The 23536-nt window shown below is 40.2% G+C and overlaps 1 protein-coding gene across 5 annotated transcripts in view; it reads right to left on the bottom strand.

Annotated features, from left to right (window-relative positions):
• Window positions 1-23536, bottom strand: part of fxr1 (FMR1 autosomal homolog 1) — a 118788-nt gene that overhangs the window by 6000 nt on the left and 89252 nt on the right. For 2 of the 5 annotated variants that reach the window (XM_048604184.1, XM_048604183.1), the window contains exons 13-16: window positions 17806-18015; window positions 12158-12367; window positions 11920-12015; window positions 3052-3149 (exon numbers count right to left, since the gene is read on the bottom strand). In XM_048604184.1, coding sequence (XP_048460141.1) covers window positions 3052-3149; window positions 11920-12015; window positions 12158-12367; window positions 17806-18015 — 614 coding nt within the window. The remainder of the gene's footprint in view (window positions 1-3051; window positions 3150-11919; window positions 12016-12157; window positions 12368-17805; window positions 18016-23536) is intronic. The other 3 variants (XM_048604185.1, XM_048604186.1, XM_048604188.1) reach the window with 2 other exon arrangements.

The following is a 23536-nucleotide window of genomic DNA, read 5'->3' as shown; positions in this document are numbered from 1 at the left end:
GAGTAGCAAGTTCCTTGCAGTAAAAGCTACATGTTACATAAAAGACCATCTCTATAGGGAGCTTCACACTGCTATCGGCAGAATCCTTAACTAAGAACATCTTTACTTACTGGGGAATTTCAGCTTAGAGCATGGCCGTTTGGTCTCAGACATCATAGTCCAGGAACAATAAATTAGAACGGACAAGAAGCTCCTTGAGCTTTACTGTTACCACAAGATTTGTGCAACTAACACTTTTCAGAAATGAACCATGACATGCGATATCCTAAACACATCCAACATCAGGGCATTGGCAACAACTGGATTGGTTCATCACCAAATGTGACTCTCTGAATTCTATGCTTAACACATGCAGGTACCACTATGATACTGATATGCAACAGGGTAAGGATGAAACCCTCAAAAGCTTTTTCATGCAAAGAAAAATGCAATACTCGTAATCAACGTCAGTTTAGAATCATATGAACAGGCATTCCTGGGGTGTGGAAGCAAAATAGAACATATTCAAGATAACTGCAATACCATACTCACAACATATGGGAAGCAAGAGCTCAAAATACTAACAAAAGGCTAACGTAACAGTAAAGGAACCCAGTGTTGCCAAGCAGTGTGTCCTCACTAATTACAGGAAAGATCAGAGAGAGAAAACTGAATTACCTAGAGCCACTCAATGAAAATTCCAAAAGACTGCTAAGGTGGTATACCAATGATTCCCAGTTACAAATCTGGCACAGTATCCAGATGTTCTTTAACACAGGCAATACTGGGGGGGCAGCAGTGTGTGTGTGTGTGTGCGCGCGCGCGCGCGCGCAGGGAATGCATGACAGAATCAACAAGGCAATAGGTCCATCAGCAAAGAAAATGACTCCAGTGAAAACTAAGACAGGTTTGATTACAACTAACTTCAATAAACAGTTACAGATATTGGTGAACTCTAGAGGGAACACTTACCAAGCAGGCTCAAGACATGACAAAGCTTTGCTGTGACATGTTGAGCCCACAGTGGAAGAGCACAGTTAAGCTACTGACTCACTTATTTGCGAAAAACTCCAGGTGCTGATGCTCCACCACCTGAAAGTAATAAACACAGAAAAATGGCACTCCTCCAGCATCTGCATGAACTTGTCTCTCTGCTGGAGGGAAGGTGTAGTACCCCAGGATATGCATGATGATGCAAACTCTGGGACCCTTTATAATAACAAGAGTGACCACAGCAACTGCAATAAGTAATTACCAAGGCATCTCCCTGCTCAGCATCATGGGAGAAATATTTGTTTATGTTGCCTCCTGTCAGACTAGAGATGTTAACTGAACACGTCTATCATAAATCCATGTGGCTTCAGACTGGAAGAACTAGAACTGACATTCTTCTCAGTTAAGCTGCAAAGAAGAAGAGAGACGAGTATTTATTACCTTCATCCACCTCAACAAGGCACTTGACCAAGTGAGCAGGGGCAAACTATTTAAGCCACAGGAGAAAGCACAATGAACCTGCTCAAAGTGATCTCTTTCTGTAACAAGATGACGGGTCAAGTTGATTACAGCAGGAAACACTGCAACACTTCCAGATTCACAGTGGAGTTAAATGCCTGCGTTCTAATAGTGACGGTTTGGCCAGACACACACTAGCATATTCATTTCTTTATTGTTGTCATATACTTACAAGTCATCTACCAAGGATGCCCACAACTAATGGAACTGTTTAGACTTGCTCATGAGTCCTCTACAGAGCCCTGCTGTAAGGTGACAATGCCTGACAAACATTCCAAACTGAGGAATATCTAAAGCAGCAAACCATATTATGGTTTGATTTGATTTGATTTGATTATCAGGATGACAAATGTCATGGTTCAGGATTTGTCTTACTTCCATCTATCACCAATGAGTCTGACACTGGAGTTGACAACTACAGGGCAATTTTACCATGGCCAATCCACCTAATCCGCACGTCTTTGGACTTTGGGAGGAAACCAGAGCAACCGGCAGAAACCCACGCAGATATGGAGAGAATATGCAAATTCAACACAGACAAAGTCACCCAAGGCTAGAATCGAACCCAAGTCCTTGGCACTGTGAGGCAGTAGTGCTAACCATTTTGGCACCGTGCCAATAGGTAGGGGAAAGACTGAAGAGGCTTCACCCTCACTGTCACAGATGTACCCTCATCATCTCTTGTGGGATGAGGTCAGAACTAGTATAGTAGGTCATCTCCAAAGTTTGTACCTTATTACGTACAGCTCACTTTAATGAGGAGTTATTTACTTACAGAACTTTATAGTACAGGAGACTATTCGACTCATCGCGTGTACCAGCTTCTGAAAAAGCTACCCGGCTAGTCCTATTCTCAAGCCCTATCTCCACAGCCCTCTGAATTCATCACTTGCAAATATATATCCAGCTCTCTCTTTCGAGACCTGCTGTGGAACCCGCTTCCACCACTCTCCCATGCAGCACATTCCAAATCCTAACAACTGAGTAAAGTTCTCATCTCACTTCTAATTCAATGCGCCATAATGGAGGTACAAGATACAAGTCAGCACAGCTACTTCAACCACTTAAAAGACATGACAACTGGTAACTTGACAATTTACATTGATGCAAAAGTGTTCTAGTGCCCAAAATATAATAACTGATTTCACATCTTAAAAATGGAAATGCATGAATATGAATGCCCCAATAAAACTGTACATCTGCCATCTGAGCAATGTGAACTTGTCACAAAAATCAGCAAATTTACCTTGGGAACATGATGGAAGTGTAAATGTCAAAAGATGAATTGCACACTTAACTTTTTGTGCTTTGCTGATTTATACATTCAAAAGTTAAAACTGAATCCATTTATCTGACTAGTTACACAATCTTAAAAAATTGGTGACTGTTAGTTCTTTATTCTGAAACTGACAGACAGTCAGAACCTTCCCATTGCCAAAATTGATGTTTTCCTTGTTTTGGTAGCAAGATATGCACGTAATATAACTGCAACCACATAACCAATAACAGATACAACCAGGATATCAGTATTACTACCAATTTCATTGCTCAAGATCTTACCAATGTAGTTGCATTTTTGCTGGATGCAAGATTCTCTTTAGGCTGGACCCGTTGTCGGCTCTGTGATTCCGCTCGAGATATGTAATCAGCTACAGTTACTGTCATTGAAAACAAAAAACTCTTTATACACCTCATTCTGCATTTGCTTGATGAACTGCATGGATTACATGTCTTTGCAAGCATCTCCTAAACATGTGACAACCATTTCAATTTAATCAAGAACTTCCTATTTAGTCAAGACAGACAAAGTGTTATATTATATTGTCATAAAATGATGCAAGGTGCACTTGGAATTAAATTAAAGGTTAGGCAAGGCTTTTAAAAAAGTAATAGTTACTCCCTTTAAGCTTGCTACAATTACAATGCAGGTTTCCTGTGAATTTTTAATGTACATAGGTCGCACTTTTGATTAGATCCAGTACCACCGTTTACTGAACCAATGCATTTTTATGAAGTATTATTAAACAATTAATTAAGGTATTTCCTACATTTAATGAAGTGACCAGTGTTTGGTGATAATTGCTGTGGTAATCTATAAATCCCTTTGTTACATATTTTTATTTAAATAGAAATTAATACCAAGATGACTACTCAGTTTACAACTCCATTGGTCATTCCTGTATCAAAGAGAAACTCAAATTAGCTTTTAAATTAATCAGTGAAATAATTAAAATAAAATTGGATGAAACAACTTAAGGATGTGAAATCATCTATTAGAACATGGAAACAAGCCATTCGACCGGTCAAGTCCTCATCATCACTTCAGTATTTATATCCACTATCCCACTACTCTACTGTAATCTGACTTTCCTGTTCATTCTCAATACCTCTTCAACACTTCTCTTTTCATGCAGTCGTAATTCCTATAAAAAGTATGCAAATCAGCATTAGACAGAATTTCCATTGATAAAATCTCAGCTACGTTTGTGATTTCTGGCTTCTAATCTACCTCGTCCAACACTACCTCTCCCCTATCCTGCTTCTAATACGACTATAGCTGAATCTTGTTTGAATCACTTGGGGACTTAAAAACTTGTTCTCAATATTGAATAAAGAAACATCAATAACAAGACTCAAAATCAGCCCACTGATGCTCTCTTTGTTTAGGTTAAAATAACTAATGCTGACTCATTTCTCAACTGCAAAACGTTGATTGGTGATCCAGAATTTTTGTATTTTGTACTACATTTCGCTTATGAAATCAGAGGTTCAACAAACTGAATCCTGTGGGCAAAGGAATCCTGAGGAATTTTCACAACAGATGAACACATGCCAAACAAGCAATGTGATACTAATGAAAACAAATTCCACATTGATTTTTCAGAATTGGCTCAACAGGTACGAAGGTGGTACGATATCCAATATTGTAACAATAAAAAAAGTGAATGAATATTTGTCTGTCATTGCCACTACGCCACTCAATTGAACAGAAGGGAAGTTCATCATTGCCACTGAAGATTTTAAACAAAGATCTGACATCATAGATGCAATTATTACTACTTATACCATGTCGATATCACTTAAAATATTTAAATTTTTTTTATTTCTGAACTAGCATGACTCAGGCATTCCTCCTCCAAGCAGACAGTAAGTTACGTTGTGATACCTAGCTGAAATCAGGTAAACCACTCGAGTTCATCAGAAAAAAGCACCAGTATCTGACCAAGCTTTTACATTCGATATTTTTCCAGACAGAACCACTACAAAAAGAGAATACTCAGATTTATTGAATGTTTTCTCCCCAAACACGTCTCAATATCACGTCTAGCGTTTCACCAATCACCACAGAAATATCTGTAATTTAAAATGTTCTACTAGGACTTGTAAACTTTGGAGATATACTAGCAATACAATAAATAGATATGGGCAATGTTCTAATCAGTTTAAATCCAATGAAGACAAGTGAAAATTATAGGATATAGAAAGGAACAGATAACGTAAGTACTTCATAAACTGCACTGAAACAGCAAAAGATAAAGCTGAAAGAGATTGGAAAATTTGAGAACTTCTAGTTTTAATGCTGAACATACCAACGTGTTGGACCAACCAAAGGCAACAGAACGTTGAACTACAAAGTCAAGATAGTAGGAAACATGCTGGATGATAAAAGCAAAGCACTGCAGATGCTGGAAATCTGGAATATAAAACAGTTCTGGAGAAACTCAGGCAGGTCTGGCAGCATTTGTGGACAGAGAAACAGAGTTGATGTTTCAAGTCCAAAACAAGTGAATTCTGAAAAATCAGACTTGAAACATTAATTCTCTTTCTCTGTCCACAGATACTGCCAGACCTGCTGAGTTTCTCCAGCACTTTTTTTATATTTTAATGTCAGAGCAAGTCAGGATCAAACCATCTGATAAAGTTCAATCTCTGATCAAGTCTAGTCACCAAAGACAAAAAAAAAACGTGAAACATTCACACAACTGAGCAACACAAGAAGTGCCAAACACAATTCTTGGTGTCAAAAGGTAGGAGTTGAAGATGAAATGGAAAAACTCAGGTTTTTCAGTCTGAAGATGAGGCATCCAAGAACTGATTGTTGAATTATACAATTTAGTTAGGGAAATTACATCCAAATATCCAAAAAAATTACCCTAAATCAAACATCAATTAGAACAAGGGAACAAGCTCAAAGTGACAAAAGATAAATTTATGACTGAAATTAAGAAACGTCTTTGCACGCAGTTATAAAAGTATGGAACATACTTCTGCATAGAATCATTTAAAGAAACAAAGCGCATGCTGCAGTGGGGAGGAGAGGGAGAAGAATGGTGCAGATTTATTTTCTAAGTGGATGAATTTAGAAAAATATAATATTGTAAAATGTAATGCATTTAGCTTAGATAAATACTAAATTGCAAGAAGACTTGTGAGCTGATGTGCTTTGAGTTTCTGTTCTTCAAATCCTTATTAAAACTATTGATCATTTTGAAGAGATAATTGATCAGATATTGCAGAACTGTTTAATGGGATGCTCCATTTTTCAGCATCTGTCGAGGTAAGCAATCAAAAATGAATTGGCTGACCTGAAAAAAACAGGATAGATATGCTTCCAAAGAAACTCTGTCGCTTTTGGAGAGATTATACCCAAATACTCAGTGCATCACAGTCATATTCTATGCAGCCTAGAAAATAGGCAAACATGAATCTCTCTCCCATAATTTATTTAGAAAGCTCTTTTTGTGGTTGGTATTATTGCAGATGTTTAATTCCGTTTTAAGCAATTAGAAAGATTTATCCATAATATTTGCTTTAAACCAAAAATTTCCAAACACACATTAACAAGGAACTACAGATGACTGCAAAATAGATTCAGCTGTATTAATTTATACATGCATGTGTTTTTGTACAAAGTACACGCTACTTGAGTTTGAGGGTTATGCACTCCTATTTTCCAACATGAATTGTTCTCAATCTTGTGAGACTGAAAAATATGATAGACAAACTTAACACTTCTCCAAAAGAAATCAAAAACGTAATCACATCTTGTTCTTTAGGATGTTATTTAACAGCAGGTTAAATCATGGTACTGAAAGAGGTAGGAATAGTTTCAGCTGAGAACAAAAATGTACATTTTGTAATAAACTAATGCTCTCAAAATTTTAATCATACTTCCCCAAACAATTCAGCTCACACAGTACCCCATTATCTACTAACTCTGAATCCAGAGATAGATAAAATTACATCCAAGAAAATGCAAACACCAAAAAGATTTCTTTTACTACTGACCAACTCTTACTAAAACAGCAACTATCACAAAATACTGCACTTAAGCATAGCAGAAACAGAAATATTACTTTTGATCCCTCAAGCCAGTTTTGCTTTACACATCACAGTTAATATGTTCAACTGTTTCCTTGCTTTTGATACACACTCCTGATACAGTTACCCAAAACTTTACTTGTGTTCTCAAAATTTCACCTGACATTAGCATAGACTTTTGAAAGTCAGAGTTTCATATTTCCACCATTGCAAGTATAAAATAAAAAGCACGAGGATTGCTAAGCAGCTTCGTTATCACTCTGTGCAGTATTTCACCAGAAGAAACAATTTATCAAGCCCCCTTTATCATTCTGAATAGCCCAATTATGTATTCCCTTGAATTTAGATGGTCAGGGATAATACATCAATTTTTATTATGTCATCGAGTGAATCTGTACTACAGTATAGCCCCTCCAAACCAATATATCCTTCCTGAGGTACAAGCCCAAGGGTGAACATAGATGAAGTCTGACCAAGACACTGCACAACTTAGGTATGACTTTCCAACAGAATGTGGTTCCACTTTTCAAGAAAGGTGATAGAGACATCCCCAGCAATTAGAGGGAAATTATTAGGGGAAAAAAAATTAATCTCCACTTGGGCAGGCATGATTTTATGAGGGATAATGAGAGTGATTTTGTCAGAGGGAGATCAAGCACAACAAATCTGATTGAATTTTTAAAATGGTGACCAGGTGTGTAGATGAGGTAGTGCAGTTGATATAGTTAATATGGATTTCAAGGTCTCACATGAAACACTCAAAGGAGATAAAAGCACATGGGATCCAGGCTAACTTGGCAAGTTGGATTCAAACTTTGATCAGTGATAAGAGACAGAGAGTGGTGATAGAAGGCTGTTTGTTATGTCTGGACACCAGTATCTAGTGGTGTATCACAGGCAGTGCTGGATCACTTATTGTTTCTGACACACAAATTATGTAGAAGTAAATGTATTTCTTCTGGGGTAGAGACAAAGAATAATAAGTAAGTTTGCAGATTACATTAAAATTGGCTGGCCAGCTGTTAGTGGGAAGACAATCTTAGGTTATAGAGTATATAAACAGGTTGATCAGATGGGCTGATCAGTGGCAGATGGAATTTAACCCTAGTGAGTGAGTTGATGCACTTTGGAAGAAGTAACAAGACAAGGGGTACTCAATGAATTACATGACATTAGGAAGCTCAGAGAAACAGAAGAATCTTACGGAGCTTGTCCACAGATCCCTGAAGGCAATGGACAGGTTAAATGGTAGTTAAGATAACATACATTGCGGCTCAGTGGTTAGCACTGCTGCCTCACAGCACCAAGGACCCGGGTTTGATTCTATCCTTGGGCGACTGTCTGTGTGGATTTTGCACATTCTTCCCGTGTCTACGTGCATTTCCGCCGGGTGCTCCGGTTTCCTCTCAGTCCAAACATATGCAGGTTAGGTGGATTGGCCAGGCTAAGTTGCCCATAGAGTTCAAGGATGTTCAGGTTACGTGGGTTAGACATGGGGAAATGCAGGGGTAGGGGTAGGGGCTGGGTCTGGGTCTGGGTCTGGGTCTGGACAGGATGCTCTTTGGAGGGGTGGTGTGGACTGAATGGCCCGTTTCCACACTGGAGGGATTCTGTGATGATATATATGATACTTGCCTTTGAAATACTGTCGTATAGGGTGACATGGTGGCTCAGTGGTTAGCACTGCTGCCTCACAACACCAGGGACCCGGGTTCAATTCCAGCCTTAGGCGCCTGTGCAAATTCCACACAGACATTCTCCCCGTGTCTGCGTGGGTTTCCTCCGGGTGCTCCGGTTTCCTCCCACAGTCCAAAGATGTGTAGGCTAGGTGGATTGGCTATGTAAAATTGCCTGTAGTGTTTAGGGATGTGTAGATTAGGTGGGGGATGGGTCTGGGTGGGATGCTCTGAGGGTCGGTGTGGACTCTAGGGATTCTACGATCTTCTATATTAAGAAAGGCATAGAATGGGCTTTTGTGATGCAGTAATAGCGTCCCTGCCTCTGAGCGAGGAGGCCTGGGTTCATGTCCCACCTGTTCCAACAGCATGCCATAACAACTCACAACAGGCTGGTTGAAAATATCTCAGTATCTAAGGCATTGACAAGGTCGATAGAAAGCAAGTTAAAAAGTCAGTAACAATGGGCATAATTTTAAGATGAAAGGCAAGATGTTCAGAGGGGATTTGAGAAAAAATATTTCTACCCAGGTGGTGGGGGGAATCTGGAGTGCACCCCCTAGTGGGAGGTTGAGTCAGGAAACCTCAAATCGTTAAAAATGTACTTGGATGAGTACTTAAAATGTCAAAATGTTGAAGACTATGGAACAAGTGCCAGAAAGTGGGACTCTCAGATTTAGAGCAGTTTTTTGTTGGTGCAGACTCAGTGGACCGAAAGACTCCTTCTGTACTGAGAATTTATCCCCTCAAGATAACACATTTAATACTCTACAATTACTTCCTGCACTTGTGCATAAGCTTTTAGAATCTGGTGTATGCAGATGTCAAATCCCCTTGCTCTTACATATGTCTCTAGTCTCTTCACATTAAAGAAAATATTTAAATTTGTGTTTCTTGTATCCCAAGTGGATGACCTCCCAAGTCAAATTTTTTCTCTTCTGTTTTTCCAAGTCACTTCATGCATTTACATCATTTTGTAACCTTCTGTTCTTACCTACACAACTCATCAAAATTGGAGCTGTGCTATGGGGATTTTTGATATGGAACTTTAAACAAGCTATCGATATACAGGAGCAACTACAAATCTCAGCATACTATACATTTATAATAATGTTCCAGAATTAGTCACATTGCCAAATTGGCTCCTTTCCATTTTACATAGTTCTGTATCTTCAGTGCCAGGAACAAACTTTCAAAATCCTGTCAGTATGCATTTAACAAATAAATTATCAAATTGTCTCAAAATACAAATTGAAGTAAAACCATTACTAAATGGAGACTCTTCAGCAGTATGTATCAAGCAATGATGTGATCAAGCACATCATGCGCTTATTTGGAAACTCAATTATGTTTAATATCTGTCCAATTTGCATCATTGCATTTTCCAAATTTTTCTTCCCCAAATCTTTTCAATGATTCCTAATTAAAGGTATTCTTTTAAAGCAGGGTATTCAAAAATTAAATGGTGTTAACATTTTCAGAGCAGGTTAACCATGATAACATTACAAATAATGCTCACTTTTCTTTATCATCCCTAACAGCTTACACCAACACTTCCCTCATTTCTTCCAATTTTTAAAAGTGCAGTCAAATAAAACTGCTCGTTTAGTTGCAAATTTAATCTAGCTAAACTAAACACAGCAGTAACATTACCTGATTCCTTAAACAACAGGCAACTGGTGACTCCATCAATTACAGTAAAAAAAAAAGGAATACTGCTGTGCAGGTGGAAATAATATGTTTTGTTTGCTAATACAGAATTTGGAGGGAACTCTCTTGTGATGCAGTGTTACTGTCCCTACCCCTGAACTAGGAGGCCTGGGTTGAAGTCCCATCTGCTCCAGAGGTATGTAATAGCATCTCAGAACAGGTTGATTAGAAAAATAGGTGAAATTAAAAAAAAACAAACAAATTTGGGTATTGCTGAAAAGGGGAACGCTGTTGAAGTTTTACACCTTATGTCATTAGGACAGATGGAAAAATATCAAATTTCAAAGGCAGCAATCATTTATGCTGCGATAAAAAAATGGTGCTGATTGGTTGACGCATTACCATGGACAATGTACCAGGGAGCTACTATCTGCATGTTCTTCTTTAATTCCAACAAGGTTCAATTCAATCAGAACATTTCTGACGATAGTTAATAATTCAGGTCAGTGAGGAACTGTTTTTCTCTCCACAGATGTGGCCATAAGTATTTCCACAATTTTCTTCTTTATTGCATTTAACTCTGAAGTATGAAGTGATAAGTTTTAAAAGAAAGGAACAGGAGAGGTAAATTAGTCATGATCAGAGTTATTAAAACAGGGTGCAGAAACAAGTGTCCCGTGATCTTAAAGGATAGGTTGATACCAGTAGGATTGTTTAAAGCAAATACTGGGATCCACTGCTTTCTACATAGAGGCTTATAATCCTGAACCTGCAAATTTGTAGTCAACTTTACACATTTAGGCCTCAGCTAAAATGGTGTCTAATTCTGTGCACTTTGGTGATGGGCGTACAGATTTATCAACATTGAATCAGGGTGAAGAACACAAAAGAAGCTGGTTTATTCTTAGAATTAGGTTGTTAAACGAAGTTGTTTTAAAAAAATTAGAGTTTTGAAGAGAGTAAATAAGAAAAAAAAAATAATTTCACCTGGCAAGTGAGTCGACATAGGTTTAAGATAAAAGACAATAAGGAGGTGAGAAATTTGATGTAATAAATTGTGATCTACAGTGCAATTCCTGAAAGGATGATAGAAGCAGGTTTCAGTAAAATTCCAAAGGATACTGGATATACAATTGAAAAGAAATTTCTTCTTCTCTTATAAACGGTGCTGATTTCTGTGAAAGAGTCAGTAAGTAGCAGTACAAACTAAGAAGGACATCACAACTATTCCTGACTCTACAATACAATATGCCCAAGATTATTCGAGTTTCCCTTTCCCAACCTTCTAGTATTATAATTAATAGTAATACTCTAGCTCCTGTCCAGGCTAGGATCAATTAAATAAAGACTGAGGACCTTTCTGGTCTGTATCGTTCAGTCAGAGACTTCAAATCTGAGCCATCTAGAACACTGACTTTTCATAATAGCTGTAACTTTGTCTCAAAGTACAAACTGAAGCAAAACTACTAGTAATTAGAGGCTCTTCAGCAGTATACACCAAGGTATGATGAGATCTTACTTGGAAGCTGAATTACGTTTAATATTTGTCCAATTCATATCATTGCATTTCCCAAGTGTCCCCCCACCAAATCTTTTCCACGATTACTAATTAAAGGTGTTCTTTCAATACAGCGTAATTGAAAATTAAATGGTGTTAGATTTTCAAAGCAGGTTGACCACTCAAGCTCAAAAAAGGTGTTATTTGAATTTAATTAATTAGTTAGAGAATGTGGTAAAATGACAACTCCAAACACCCTAACATGCTAGTTACGGCTGTTACCTGGCTGGCTGTCTCTGCTCAGAGAGCTTTCAATTTGACCACGTAAACGACGCCTGCGGCTACGATTACGCCGCTGTGGTTTTCGTTCATTATCATCTGCAAATGCAAAGTGTGATGGAGGCTTTCTCTTTAAATGTTTTATTTACAACAGCAATCTACGCTTGGAGTTAATTCAATTGAAATTCTAGATGGCCAAATATAATCTTTAAAATTATGCATGAATTTGATACATACATACCTAAACCATTCTCATTAACTGAAGCACTGTCAGATTCTGTCATTCCATCAATCATAGTGGCATCATCATCTGTCCTACGTCTACGTGATCTCCTGCGGCGATTTGTGCTGCTGTGAGACTCACTACCATCAGTGTCTGCAGTTTGATCAGTTTCTGTGTTATCTGTGTTGTCTAGCAAACTGTAAGGATTGCTATCCGGATCTCTGAACACTGAGGAGAAAACAGATATTCTGATGAAAACACCCGGTGCTGACATTTCTCTAAGTTATTCCAATTTATACAAATATCTGCAAGCAATAGCTGCTAACAAATTATTAAATGCTAAATAAAACTAGACTGGGATCCTCATCAATTAAATTACATCAAGCTGTTGAATGTTACTTAATTGTACTAGCTTTTCATTAAAGCAGTTACACCCCCATTAAAAGGTGTAAAGACAGACAAGACCCCACACCACCAAAGTAGCACTGAGTGCCACATAACTTCCATTATAAACAGATAAAACTGCCTCTTGAAATCACAGGCACTAGTAAATTACAAACCACAGGCAGCTTTTAATGTACCAAGCCTGCTTACATCTTAAAACAATGGACAGTGCTATAAGGACAAGGTGAAATAAGAAACAACAGTTTTTGTACAATGGATAACTGTCATTACCTATGCTTTGTAAGGAAAAGTGCTCAAAAGATTGATTGTTTACACAGCTTCAATTCCAAGAATAGAGAAGCTTCACTGTTCACTGACACTGAATTCTAGTCGAAAGACAAAATTGAGGAGGCCTGAAACAGGCGTCAGATGAGAAACTGAAGTCATGGTGTCATATGTCATGTGCCATTCTTTTTAAATGCTTCCAACTATAGTTGGCAATCCTACTCTATCAATGACTAACTGGTGAGTGGTTGATAGACTGCCTTTCCGCAGTAGAACACCACAAAAAAAAAAAATATGCTCGTGAAGTGTGTGGACAAAGTACTGGGAGAAATTATTTCTGTTAGTGAAATGATCTAGAGAGAAGCAGAGGACAATAACTTAAGGCAATTGCCAAAAGAAGCAACAGTGATACCAGGAATAGGCTTTGGAGTGCATTGCCCAAGTGTGGTGGAGGCAAACTGAATACTCTTTTGAAGGCCTTGATTCAGTAATTAATTGAAAAAAAAAAAATAGGTGGGCTATATAGAAAAGGAAAAGGAGGTTAAATACATTCATGGACATCGGCTTCACTGATCCATTTATAACCAAAAGGTGATAGTGAGCAGCCATCTCGAATCACTGCAGTCTTTGGGGGTGCACAGACACTGCTCTTTGGAAGGTTGTCACTGGGTCAAAATCACGGAACAGTGAAGGAATAGCAATATAGATCTAAGTCAAAACAGTGTGCAACTTAGATGACAATCTAGAGGTGCTCCCACGCATCTATTGCACTTATGTTACTGGATAGTAGAGATTGTGGGTTTGCAAGCTGCTGTCAAAGGGGTCTTGTTGAGTTACAGCCATACATCTTGTACACACTGCCACCACTATGCATCTATGGTGAAGGGAATGAATGCTGAATTTACTAAGTCAGGAGGGCTTGCAGCTCAGCGAGCGCTAGGCTGAGAAAATAATACAGGCATTTTAGTTAACAATCAGCATCTGTATTAGAGAAGAGGCAAACCAATTGGCACTACTGTTGATTATACAGCATCATCTGTTAGGTATTGCATGTATAGTTAAAAATCAAAGTAAAGGGTGAAAAGGGCTCAGCTATGATGCTCCACATGCTTGAAGAGACTAAACAATTAGTGTCTGGATCATGGCCACTATCCTTTTCGTCAAATGTGATGAATCCAATCACCCGCTCTAAAAACGCGGGCAATGCCTCCTTCATTCCTTAAATGCAGAGTTAACTTCCCCACTTTCCTTCCTTGTACAAGTCCAACACATATCTCTCCCTATTATGAATGCACACAAAGAGGAAAAGACTGCAAAATTCTGAAGAAAGAGGGGAATAAAAGGCACAAATTTGATAGTTCTTTCAAAGAACAAACACTGGCAGCGTGGGCTGAAAGTCTTCCTTCTGTGATGTAACATTATGAGTTACGATCAAAATGGGTACTCTGCCCTCAAGTGTAATTCAAGTGTAACTGCCCTGAAGTGCAAAATTGCGTACAAGGTATCTATTCTACATAGTCCCAGAGCTACACAGCACAGAAACAGACCTTTTCGTCCAAGGTAGATAAACACAGCAAGCCAGGCAGTGTTTGGAGGAGGAGAAGTCAATGTTTCAGGTATTACCCTTCTTCAGGGCTGGATGTGGGGGTAGAGGGAACCACAGATAAGCTGGGGCAGGGGGCAGCAGAGTGTTGGTGATAGGTGGACACCAGAGCAGCTCATCTGTGTTGACCAGATATCCAAAACTGATCTAGTCCTACTTGCCAGCAATTGGTTCATATCCCTCTAATCCCTTACAATTCATTTTCCATGCAGATGCCTTTTAAATGCTGTATTTGTACCAGCTTCCACCACCTCTTCTGGCAGCTTGTTCTACACACACACACCACCTGTGTGGAAAAAGTTGCCCTTCAGGTTCTTTCTAAATCTTCCCCCCTCTCACTTTAAACCTATGCCCTCTAGGACTTTTGGACTCCCTACCCTAGTAAAAGACCTCAGCTATTCACCCTATCTATGCCCCTTATGATTTTATAAACCTCCACAGGGTCACCCCTCAGTCTATGACCACTCCAAAGGAAAAAGAGGCTACTCAACCTCTCCCGAAAGCTGAAACCCTCCAATCCCAACAGCACCCTCGTCAATCTTTTGAGCTCTTTCAAGCTTCAAAACATCTTTCCTATAGCAGGGAGACCAGAATTGAATGCAGAATTCTAAAAGTGGCCTCACCAATGTCCTGTACAGCTGCAACATGACCTCCCAACTCCTATACTCATTGCACTGATTAATAAAGGTAAGCATACCAAGCACCACCTTTACCACCCTGTCTACCTGCAACTCCACTTTCAATGAATTATGCACTTGCACCCTTAGGTTTCTTTGTTCAGCAATGCTCACCAGGGCCCTACCATTAGCTGTATAAGTCCTGCCCTGGTTTGCCTCACCAAAACTCAATACCTCACGTTTATCTAAATTAAACTACATCTGCTTTTCCTCGGTCTACTGGCTCATTTGATCAAGGCCCCATTGTAATCTGAGAACCTTCCTCACTGCCCACTACACCACCAATCTTGGTGCCATCTGCAAACTTACAAACCATACTTCCTATATTCACATCCAAATCATTTACATAAATGACAAAAACCAATGGACCCAGCTCCGATCTTTGTGGCTCACTGGTGGTCACAGGCTTCCAGTCTGTAAAATAATCCTCTATTGTCACATCCTCTTACCTTCAAGCCAATTGTGCATTCAATTGGCTAGCTACCCCTGCATTCCATGTGTTCTAACCTTGCTAACTAGTCTACCATGCGGAACCTTTTCAAACACCAAGTGCGTATAGACAACGTCTACCGCTCTGCCTTCATAAATTTTGTCACCTCTTCAAAAAATTCAATCAAGTTAGTGACACACTATTTCCCAGGCACAAAGTCATGTTGGCTATTCCTGATCAGTCCTTGCCTTTCCAAATGCACGTAAATCCTGTCCCTAGGGATTCACTCAAATCACAGCTGTCTGTACCCAATACATCCCTCAAAGAACTTAACCACCACTGATAAAAGGCTCATCGGTCTATAGTCCTCTGGCTTTTCCTTAACACCGTTCTTAAATAATGGCACCAAATTAGCCACCCTCCAGTCTTTTGGCACCTCACCCTCGGTTGTCGATGATACAGAAATCTCAGCAAGGGGCCCAGCAATCTCTTCCCTAGCTTCCCACAATGTTCTGGAAAACACCTGATCAAATCCCCGGGATATATCTATATTTATGCATTTTAAGACCGCCAGCACCTCCTCTTCTGTAATATGGACACTTTAAGACATCGCACTATTTATTTCCCCAAGCTCCTGAGTTTCTATATCCTTCTCCACAGTAAATACTGATGCGAAATATTCGTTTAGTATCTCCCATCGCTATTTATTTCCCCATGTTCTCTATCTTCCATATCCTTCTCCATTGTAAACAGTGATACAAAATACTCGTTTATCATCTCCCCAGTCTCCTGCGGTTCCAAAAAAGTTGCCTTGCTGATCTTTAAGGGGCTTTATTCTCTCCTTATTTACTCTTTTGCCCTTCATGTATTTGTAGAATCTCTCTGGATTCTCCTTAACCCTATTTGCCAAAGTTCTCATATCACTTTTTGCCTTCCTGATTTCCCTCTTAAGTATACTCCTACTGCTCTTATATTCTTCTAGAGAATCACTCAATCCCAGCTGTCTATACATGATATAGACCTCCTTTTTCTCGAGCAGAGCCTCAATTTTTCTTGTCATCCAGCATTCCCTGCACCTGCCAGCCTTCCCCTTCGCACTAATGGGAACATACCATCTCTGCTACCTCATTTTTGAAGGCCTCCCACTTTCCAAACTTCCCGTTAACTGTGAACAGCCTCCCACGAGTCAACTTTTGAAAGTTCCTGCCTAACACTGTCAAAATTGGCCTTACTCCAATTTAGAACTTTAATTTTTTAAGACCATGTCTATGCTTTTCCATAACTATTTTAAGACCAATAGAATTATGATCACTTGCCCCAAAGTGCTCCCCCACTGACACCTCAATTACTGCCCTGCCTTATTTCCCCAAGAGGTGGTCAAGTTTTGCTCCTTCTCTGGCAGGTACATCCACATATTGAATTAAAACAAAAAAAAACTCACACAAATTCCTCTCCATCCAAGCCGTCAACAGTATGGCAGCCCCAGTATATGTTTGGAAAGTTAAAATTCCCCACCATTATACCCCTATTATTCTTATAGATATTCAAGATCTCCTATATATCTATCTCAATTTCCTGCTGATAGTTTTTTCTTTGGGGGTGGGGGGGGGGGGGAGAGGGCATCGATAGTACAATTCCAATAAGGTGATCATCTCTTCCTTATTTCTCAGTTCACTGACATGTGAAGTCACAAGATATAATTCATGTCTTAACAGCTGAAGGCATTGGTCACTTGCTAAGTCAAGTTTCACATGAGGTAAATGCTCTTGCATTGCATTTGTGAAATGGTCCTATGCAAGAGTAGCAAGACAGAAAAAAGCATAGCGAGGGAAAGTAAAAGGAGCAGCATATAGAATAAGAGCGTCTCTGCCAGACTACTGGGAGATCTCGAAAGAAAAATCAAACTATCCCGCCATAGAAAACTGAGTGAGTGATTAGTGAATATTATTTTTCATTCAAAACTCATTTATTTCAAATTAGGAGCTGGGTAATGAAGAACTTAGATCAGGTTACTATCAGCTCACAGCAGGTCTGGGTTTCAGTATTAACTGAAATTAATAGCTCAAACAGGGTACCAGCCAGATTATCAAGATGGGAGAGACGGGCATCACTGCATGGAAAACATGCATAAAACTGCCTTTTCCAAATTCAACATTGATTGTGCTGTATAAATCACAGCTGGTCATTTGTGTCATTGTCAAAAAAAATTGTCTTAGTTGAACTATAACAAGAGTACACAAAGGACTATCTTCAGGCTAAAATGGATTTAAAACATTCTCAAACTTGCCCGAGCTAATGGATGAATTTCCACCTCGTGGTGCCCCACGACCTCTGTTGGACTGTCCTCCACCTCGCCCTCTCCCTGCTCCAGGCTGCCTTCGACTATCACGATATGGTCTTGCATCCTGGTCATCTTCAGCAGCCAGTGACCAATCACTTAATTCATCCCTTCTTTCAGATTCAGTCTCTGAAGCATTTGATAGTTCCGAGTTTGTACCTGCACAACAACAAACTGTAGTTGTGAGTAACATAGATTTGGAGTCCCTTTTCAGGGTTGTCCAAAAACAAAACTTTTTCTATCAAACCATCCAAGATGTCATGTAGACAAATGGTGTATAATCCATTTAAAATGCCATTATTACCTTAAACGTGTGGTTTGTTACAATATTGACCAACAGAAACAAACTCTCAGTACTGTTCTGAGAAGCTACATAATTTTGAAAACTTTTGTCACATCTTTTAAGCCCAGCTCTGGTGAAAAACCAAAACTTGTCATATCTTTCCCCATAACGATAACCACTTATCCTTGGAATATCACAATGAACCTCTATTATGTCCTTGTAATTACTATTTTATACTTTGCCCAACATTTTCATAAAGTTTAGGGTGGCATTTTGTCTTACCAAAGTAAAGACTACCATCTTGGTTTTGTATTCTGAAGTACAAAATGATTTCTATTTATGCTTTTGTAGAATTTTAGACTTGCACAGTGCAAGTAATATGTCAAGAAAATGTATCTTTTTTTGCTGGGGACAGGGGAATGACCAAGACACAACAAGCCAGAGAGAGTGAGCGGTGCTGACCGAGTGAGAGATGGTGCTATTCTAACTGTACAAGTAATCCAGAGGCACAGGCTAATGCTCTGGGGACATGGGTCCAAATTCTACCATGGCAACTGTTAGAATTTAAAAATAGTCAATAAATATAAAACAAAGCTAGTCTCAGTAATAGTGACAATTTTAACAACAATCGATAGTTTCACTAAATGTCCTTCAGGAAAGAAACTCTGCCATTCCTTACCCAAATTGCCACACATGGGACTCAAGACCAAACAACATGACTGATTCTTAACCACTCTTAGACACGGTCTGACAAGCTACTCAGTTTAAGGATAATACAAAAAGTGACACCCACACTCTAAGAAATAGTTTCAATTAATGTACCCTAAAAACTTTAATAAAGGAGCAAAAGGATTATTTGAGAATCTTCACACTAGTGAGCCTAAAATAAATTGTGGGTAAAATGTCGGAAAGCATTCTGAACGGTGGAAAAATAAAAATCTGTACAGGTATAACACACTAAGTGGAAGTCAGTCGGTGTTCTTGAGCAGTAGATTTAATGATGTTTGTCGGAGGTCTTTAGATTTTAAAGAACGGAAAACTTTAGATTTCCGCAAGGTTTCTGATAATGTCTGCACAGACGATTAGTACACAAGGATGACTCAGCATGGAAGAATACCAAGGGTATTATTCAGTGTTTGCTTTGTTTGACTCTTGAATGGTAAAATGATGGTTTTAAACAGTGGAATTTTGTGCCTCCATTCTTTCAGTAAGTAATTGGTATTTCAGATTTTTCTTTTCCTTAAAGAAATGGCCTTGTTCAGAATCGCAATGACTTTGCTAAAAAAAAACTTAACAAGTTATCCTAGTTTGGAGATAACACCAAATTAGGAAGCACATAAGTTGTATAGTTAGGAATTTGAATTTTCAAAGAGACAGGCAGAATGAGTGGGTGATACTATTGCAGGTGTTATTCAAAATTAGCAAGTGTGAGTTCAACCACTTTCAAATTCCAAGATAGATTAAGTAGAATATTTTCTCATATGGTTTAGATTAAAAAACTGTAAAGGAGAAATAAAGTAGTAGCCTTAAAGAAGGCTGAAATAGGGAGTGAGCAAGTGACACTTTAGTTAATACACAGTTGTCTTCAGAATCCATTTGCATCACTGCAATTAGTTTTGGGCCCTGAACCTCATCAACAACAGTGGATTTTGGCATGTTTAACTGAGCCTAGTTAGAAACGAAATTAAAAAACATCATTCGCACATGTGGAAATCTTTCAAAACAGCTGTGGATGTTGTGCCATTTGAAATTTAAACCAAGATTAATACATTGTCAGGTAAAAGACAAAGACTTGAACGGCAGTCGTCAAGTACACAGCAGGTAAAATCAAAGAACTGAAAGGCCAACTGCTGTTCCTTTATTCAAACAGTTCTAATAGAGATAGTAGGAACAGCAGATGCTGGAGAATCTGAGATAACAAGATGTAGAGCTGGATGAACACAGCAGGCCAAGCAGCATCAGAGGAGCAGGAAGGCTGACGTTTCGGGCCTAGACCCTTCTTCAGAAAGGATTTTTGATTTCATTTCTAACTAGACTGTTAAACATGCCAAAATCCACTGTTGTTGATGAGGTTATTGGCCCAAAACTAATTGCAGTGATGCAAATGGATTCTGAAGACAACTGTGTTCAGAAAGGTTGATTAAGGAATAGGGACAGTGAATTTTAATATCATTTCTGAAGAAGGGTCTAGGCCCGAAACATCAGCCTTCTTGCTCCTCTGATGCTGCTTGGCCTGCTGTGTTCATCCAGCTCTACACCTTGTTAGTTCTAATAAGTACTTGGAGAGGTTTAGCTAAAAAGGCAGAACATAAACTCAACCTGATGAGCGAACTGCATGAGGAATTAGTGTAGCTATACCTGAAATACATAAAATTCTGGTAAATGCAGTATATTCATAAGATCATAGAATCCCTACAGTGTGGAAACAGTCCATTCGACCCGACAAATCCAAACTGTCCCTCCGAAGAGCATCCCAACCAGACCTATCCCTCTACCCTTTCCCTGTAACCCTGCATTTCCCATGTCTAATCCACCCAATTTACACACCCCTGGACACTATGGGCAATTTAGCATGGCCAATCCACCTAACCAGCACATCTTTGGATTATAGGAGGAAACTGGGCCACCCGGTGGAAATCTACACGGACATGGGGAGAACATGCAAACTCCATACAGACAGTTGCCCAAGGCTGGAATCACACCCAGGTACCTGGTGCTGAGAGTTAACAGTGCTAACCACTGAACCACCATGTCTCTGCAGCATTAACAGTAATGTGGGAAAGGAACAACAGAACTGATTCATAGCTCAAAACATTTAATCTGTGAAGAAGTTTAAAGAACCTTTAATTGTTTATTCTGGAGAAAATCCAAGTGAACTACTAGGTTGATTAAGGAATAAGGACAGTGAATTTTAATATCATGCTGAAGATTGCCACAAACTCGAGAACGAGGAGCCATTGGTTCAAGGTGAAGAGATAAAACACACAGACCATGAATTCTGTCCTCCAGTTTGATATTCCTTCTCCCAGTTCCAGGAAATTTTGTTTTTGGTTTCAGGCAAAGCTACCTTTCTTCTACCATTAACCCCTTCCCTAGAGCAACATTTCACCTCTTACTGACACAATTACCATTCTCCTCCAGCTCACCCACCCCATGCAGATTCCAACTGAAGTTTCATCCCTCATGATTTGAATCCTCCCAGGATCACAGGTATCTCAGAAATGTTCAAAGTTCCACAGACAGCCGCTCTCATGGCATCCTGAGATCTGCACTCAGTGCCACGTGACACCGAACGGCACCCTCTCAAGCTTTGTCTCCAACAGCATCGCAACACACTGACTCAGGGTTGCGCCACTCCACAGTTCCATTTCATCCTCCGGCTCATTCGCCATGCTGACAAGAAACTTTTTCTTTTCCTTTCAGGTATCAACGCCCACAAGGTGCAACAACTCTCAGAAAACGATGGCCCTCTGAAACCTTCCTCTCCTCCCCTTCCCTCTGACTCCACCCCCTCCCCCAACCTCATCTCCTGTCAGGTATTCACCATCTTGCCTAATCTTCTGCTCCCCAATGCTGAACGTTCTACACTCAGCAATGTTCCCAGCTTTATTCCTCCGAGTCGTCACCTTAACGGATTTCAGGCATGACATGACATCAAACTCTTCTTCCGCCGTTTCACCCCCATGCCTATTTCTTGGGGCAAGAGTCCTCTCCCCGTCCCAAAGACCCCTTTCACTCAGTTCCAACATTCTCCCTCCACCTGGACCCCTCCCTCTGGCCGTTTACCTGCACTCGATCTGTTCATTGAGAACTGTCGATGTGACACTGATCATCTCAATTTCTCTATCCCCCCTCACCCACTTCAACCTATCATCTCCTTCTGAACTGACTGCGCTCCATGCGCTTACTCCCTGACTTTGATATTAAGCCTGCCGATAACGGTGGTGCTACTGTAGTCTGGTGTACTGACATCTACATTGCACAGCCTGAGCGCCAGCTTTCAGATACCTCCTCCTATTTTCCCCTGACCCCACCATGGCACATCAGGCCATTGTATCAACTATGGTAACTGACCTCATTTCATCTCTTCACCAACACCGCACCCACCCCACCCCACCCCACCCTGCCCCCCCGCCCCATCCTCACCCTCAACAACTTCTCTTGTAACTCCTCTCATTTTCTTCAGGTCAGAGGGGTGGCCATGGGTACCCACATGCGCCCCAGTTATGCCCGTCTCTTCGTGGGATACGTGGAATATTCCTTAAGTCCTATTCCAGCCCCCGCCCACAACTCTTTCTCCTATATATTGATGACATCATTGGTGCTGCTTCCCTCTCCCATCCGGAATTGGAAAAGCTCAATTTTGCTTCCAGTTTCCAGCCTGCCCTCACTTCCACCTGGTCTATCTGACTCCTCCCTGCCCTTCCTCGACATTAGTTTCCATTTCTGGGAATAGTTGTTTCAGCAGCGGGAGTCCGGGAGAAAGCACGAGGGCAGCCTGGGAAGGTAAGCTTTTCGATTATAAAAGTCTTACCTCGCGTGACTGCAGCCTTTCAGTTGTTTCAGCGGCGGGAGTCCGGGAGAAAGCACGAGGGCAGCCTCAGAAGGTAAGCTTCCACCCAATAAATTTGGGAGTTAACTAATACCCGAGACACTACACGCGTAGTGTCTCCCACCCTTCCACCTCCTCTAACTTAATAATAACGACTAAGTGTGGTGAGCAGGTAAGCTATTTGCATTTTTTTTCCTCAGCTCTTATCTTTCGGGGTGGTCACCTAGACGCCAAATCCTCTGGGAGCGGGTTGGAAGGCAAAGCCGGAGTCTGTTTGAGTATATAATGGAGTAAACTTACTAGTGCAGCGAACACTGCGAAACTATAAAAAAACTAATTAATTTTAAATAATTAACTAAGTAGAGATGGCAGGCCAGGTGATGTGTTGTAGCTGTATGATGTGGGAGCTAGCTGATGCCATTCAGAACGGCAGTGACCACATCTGCAGCAAGTGTTGGCTGCTTGAGGAGCTCCGGCTAAAAACTGATGAGCTGGAATCCGAACTCCAAACACTGTGGCACATCCGGGAGGGGGAGAAATACCTGGCCGCTGTGTTTCAGGAAGCAGTCACACCTGGTAGATTAACTAACGTTAATTCGATCGGCGGGCAGGGACAGCAGTGTGTGACTGAGTGAGGCAGGTAGAGGGACCCTGCAGACAGGAACACAGGAGCCGCAGCCCTTGACACTGTCCCACAGGTATGAGGCACTTGCTCCCTGTGTGGATGAGGAACAGGGCTGCAGGAAGGATGAATCAATTGACCATGGCACCATGGTCCAGGAGGCCATTCAAGAGAAGCAAAAAGACAGATTGTAGTTGTAGGAGATTCCATCATCAGGGGGATA

Source organism: Rhincodon typus, chromosome 13 (genome assembly GCF_021869965.1).
Source record: "Rhincodon typus isolate 14 chromosome 13, sRhiTyp1.1, whole genome shotgun sequence".
In the NCBI taxonomy this organism is placed as follows: domain Eukaryota; kingdom Metazoa; phylum Chordata; class Chondrichthyes; order Orectolobiformes; family Rhincodontidae; genus Rhincodon; species Rhincodon typus.
The sequence above is the reverse complement of the archived record's forward strand: the minus strand, read 5'-3'. Positions and strand labels throughout refer to the sequence as shown.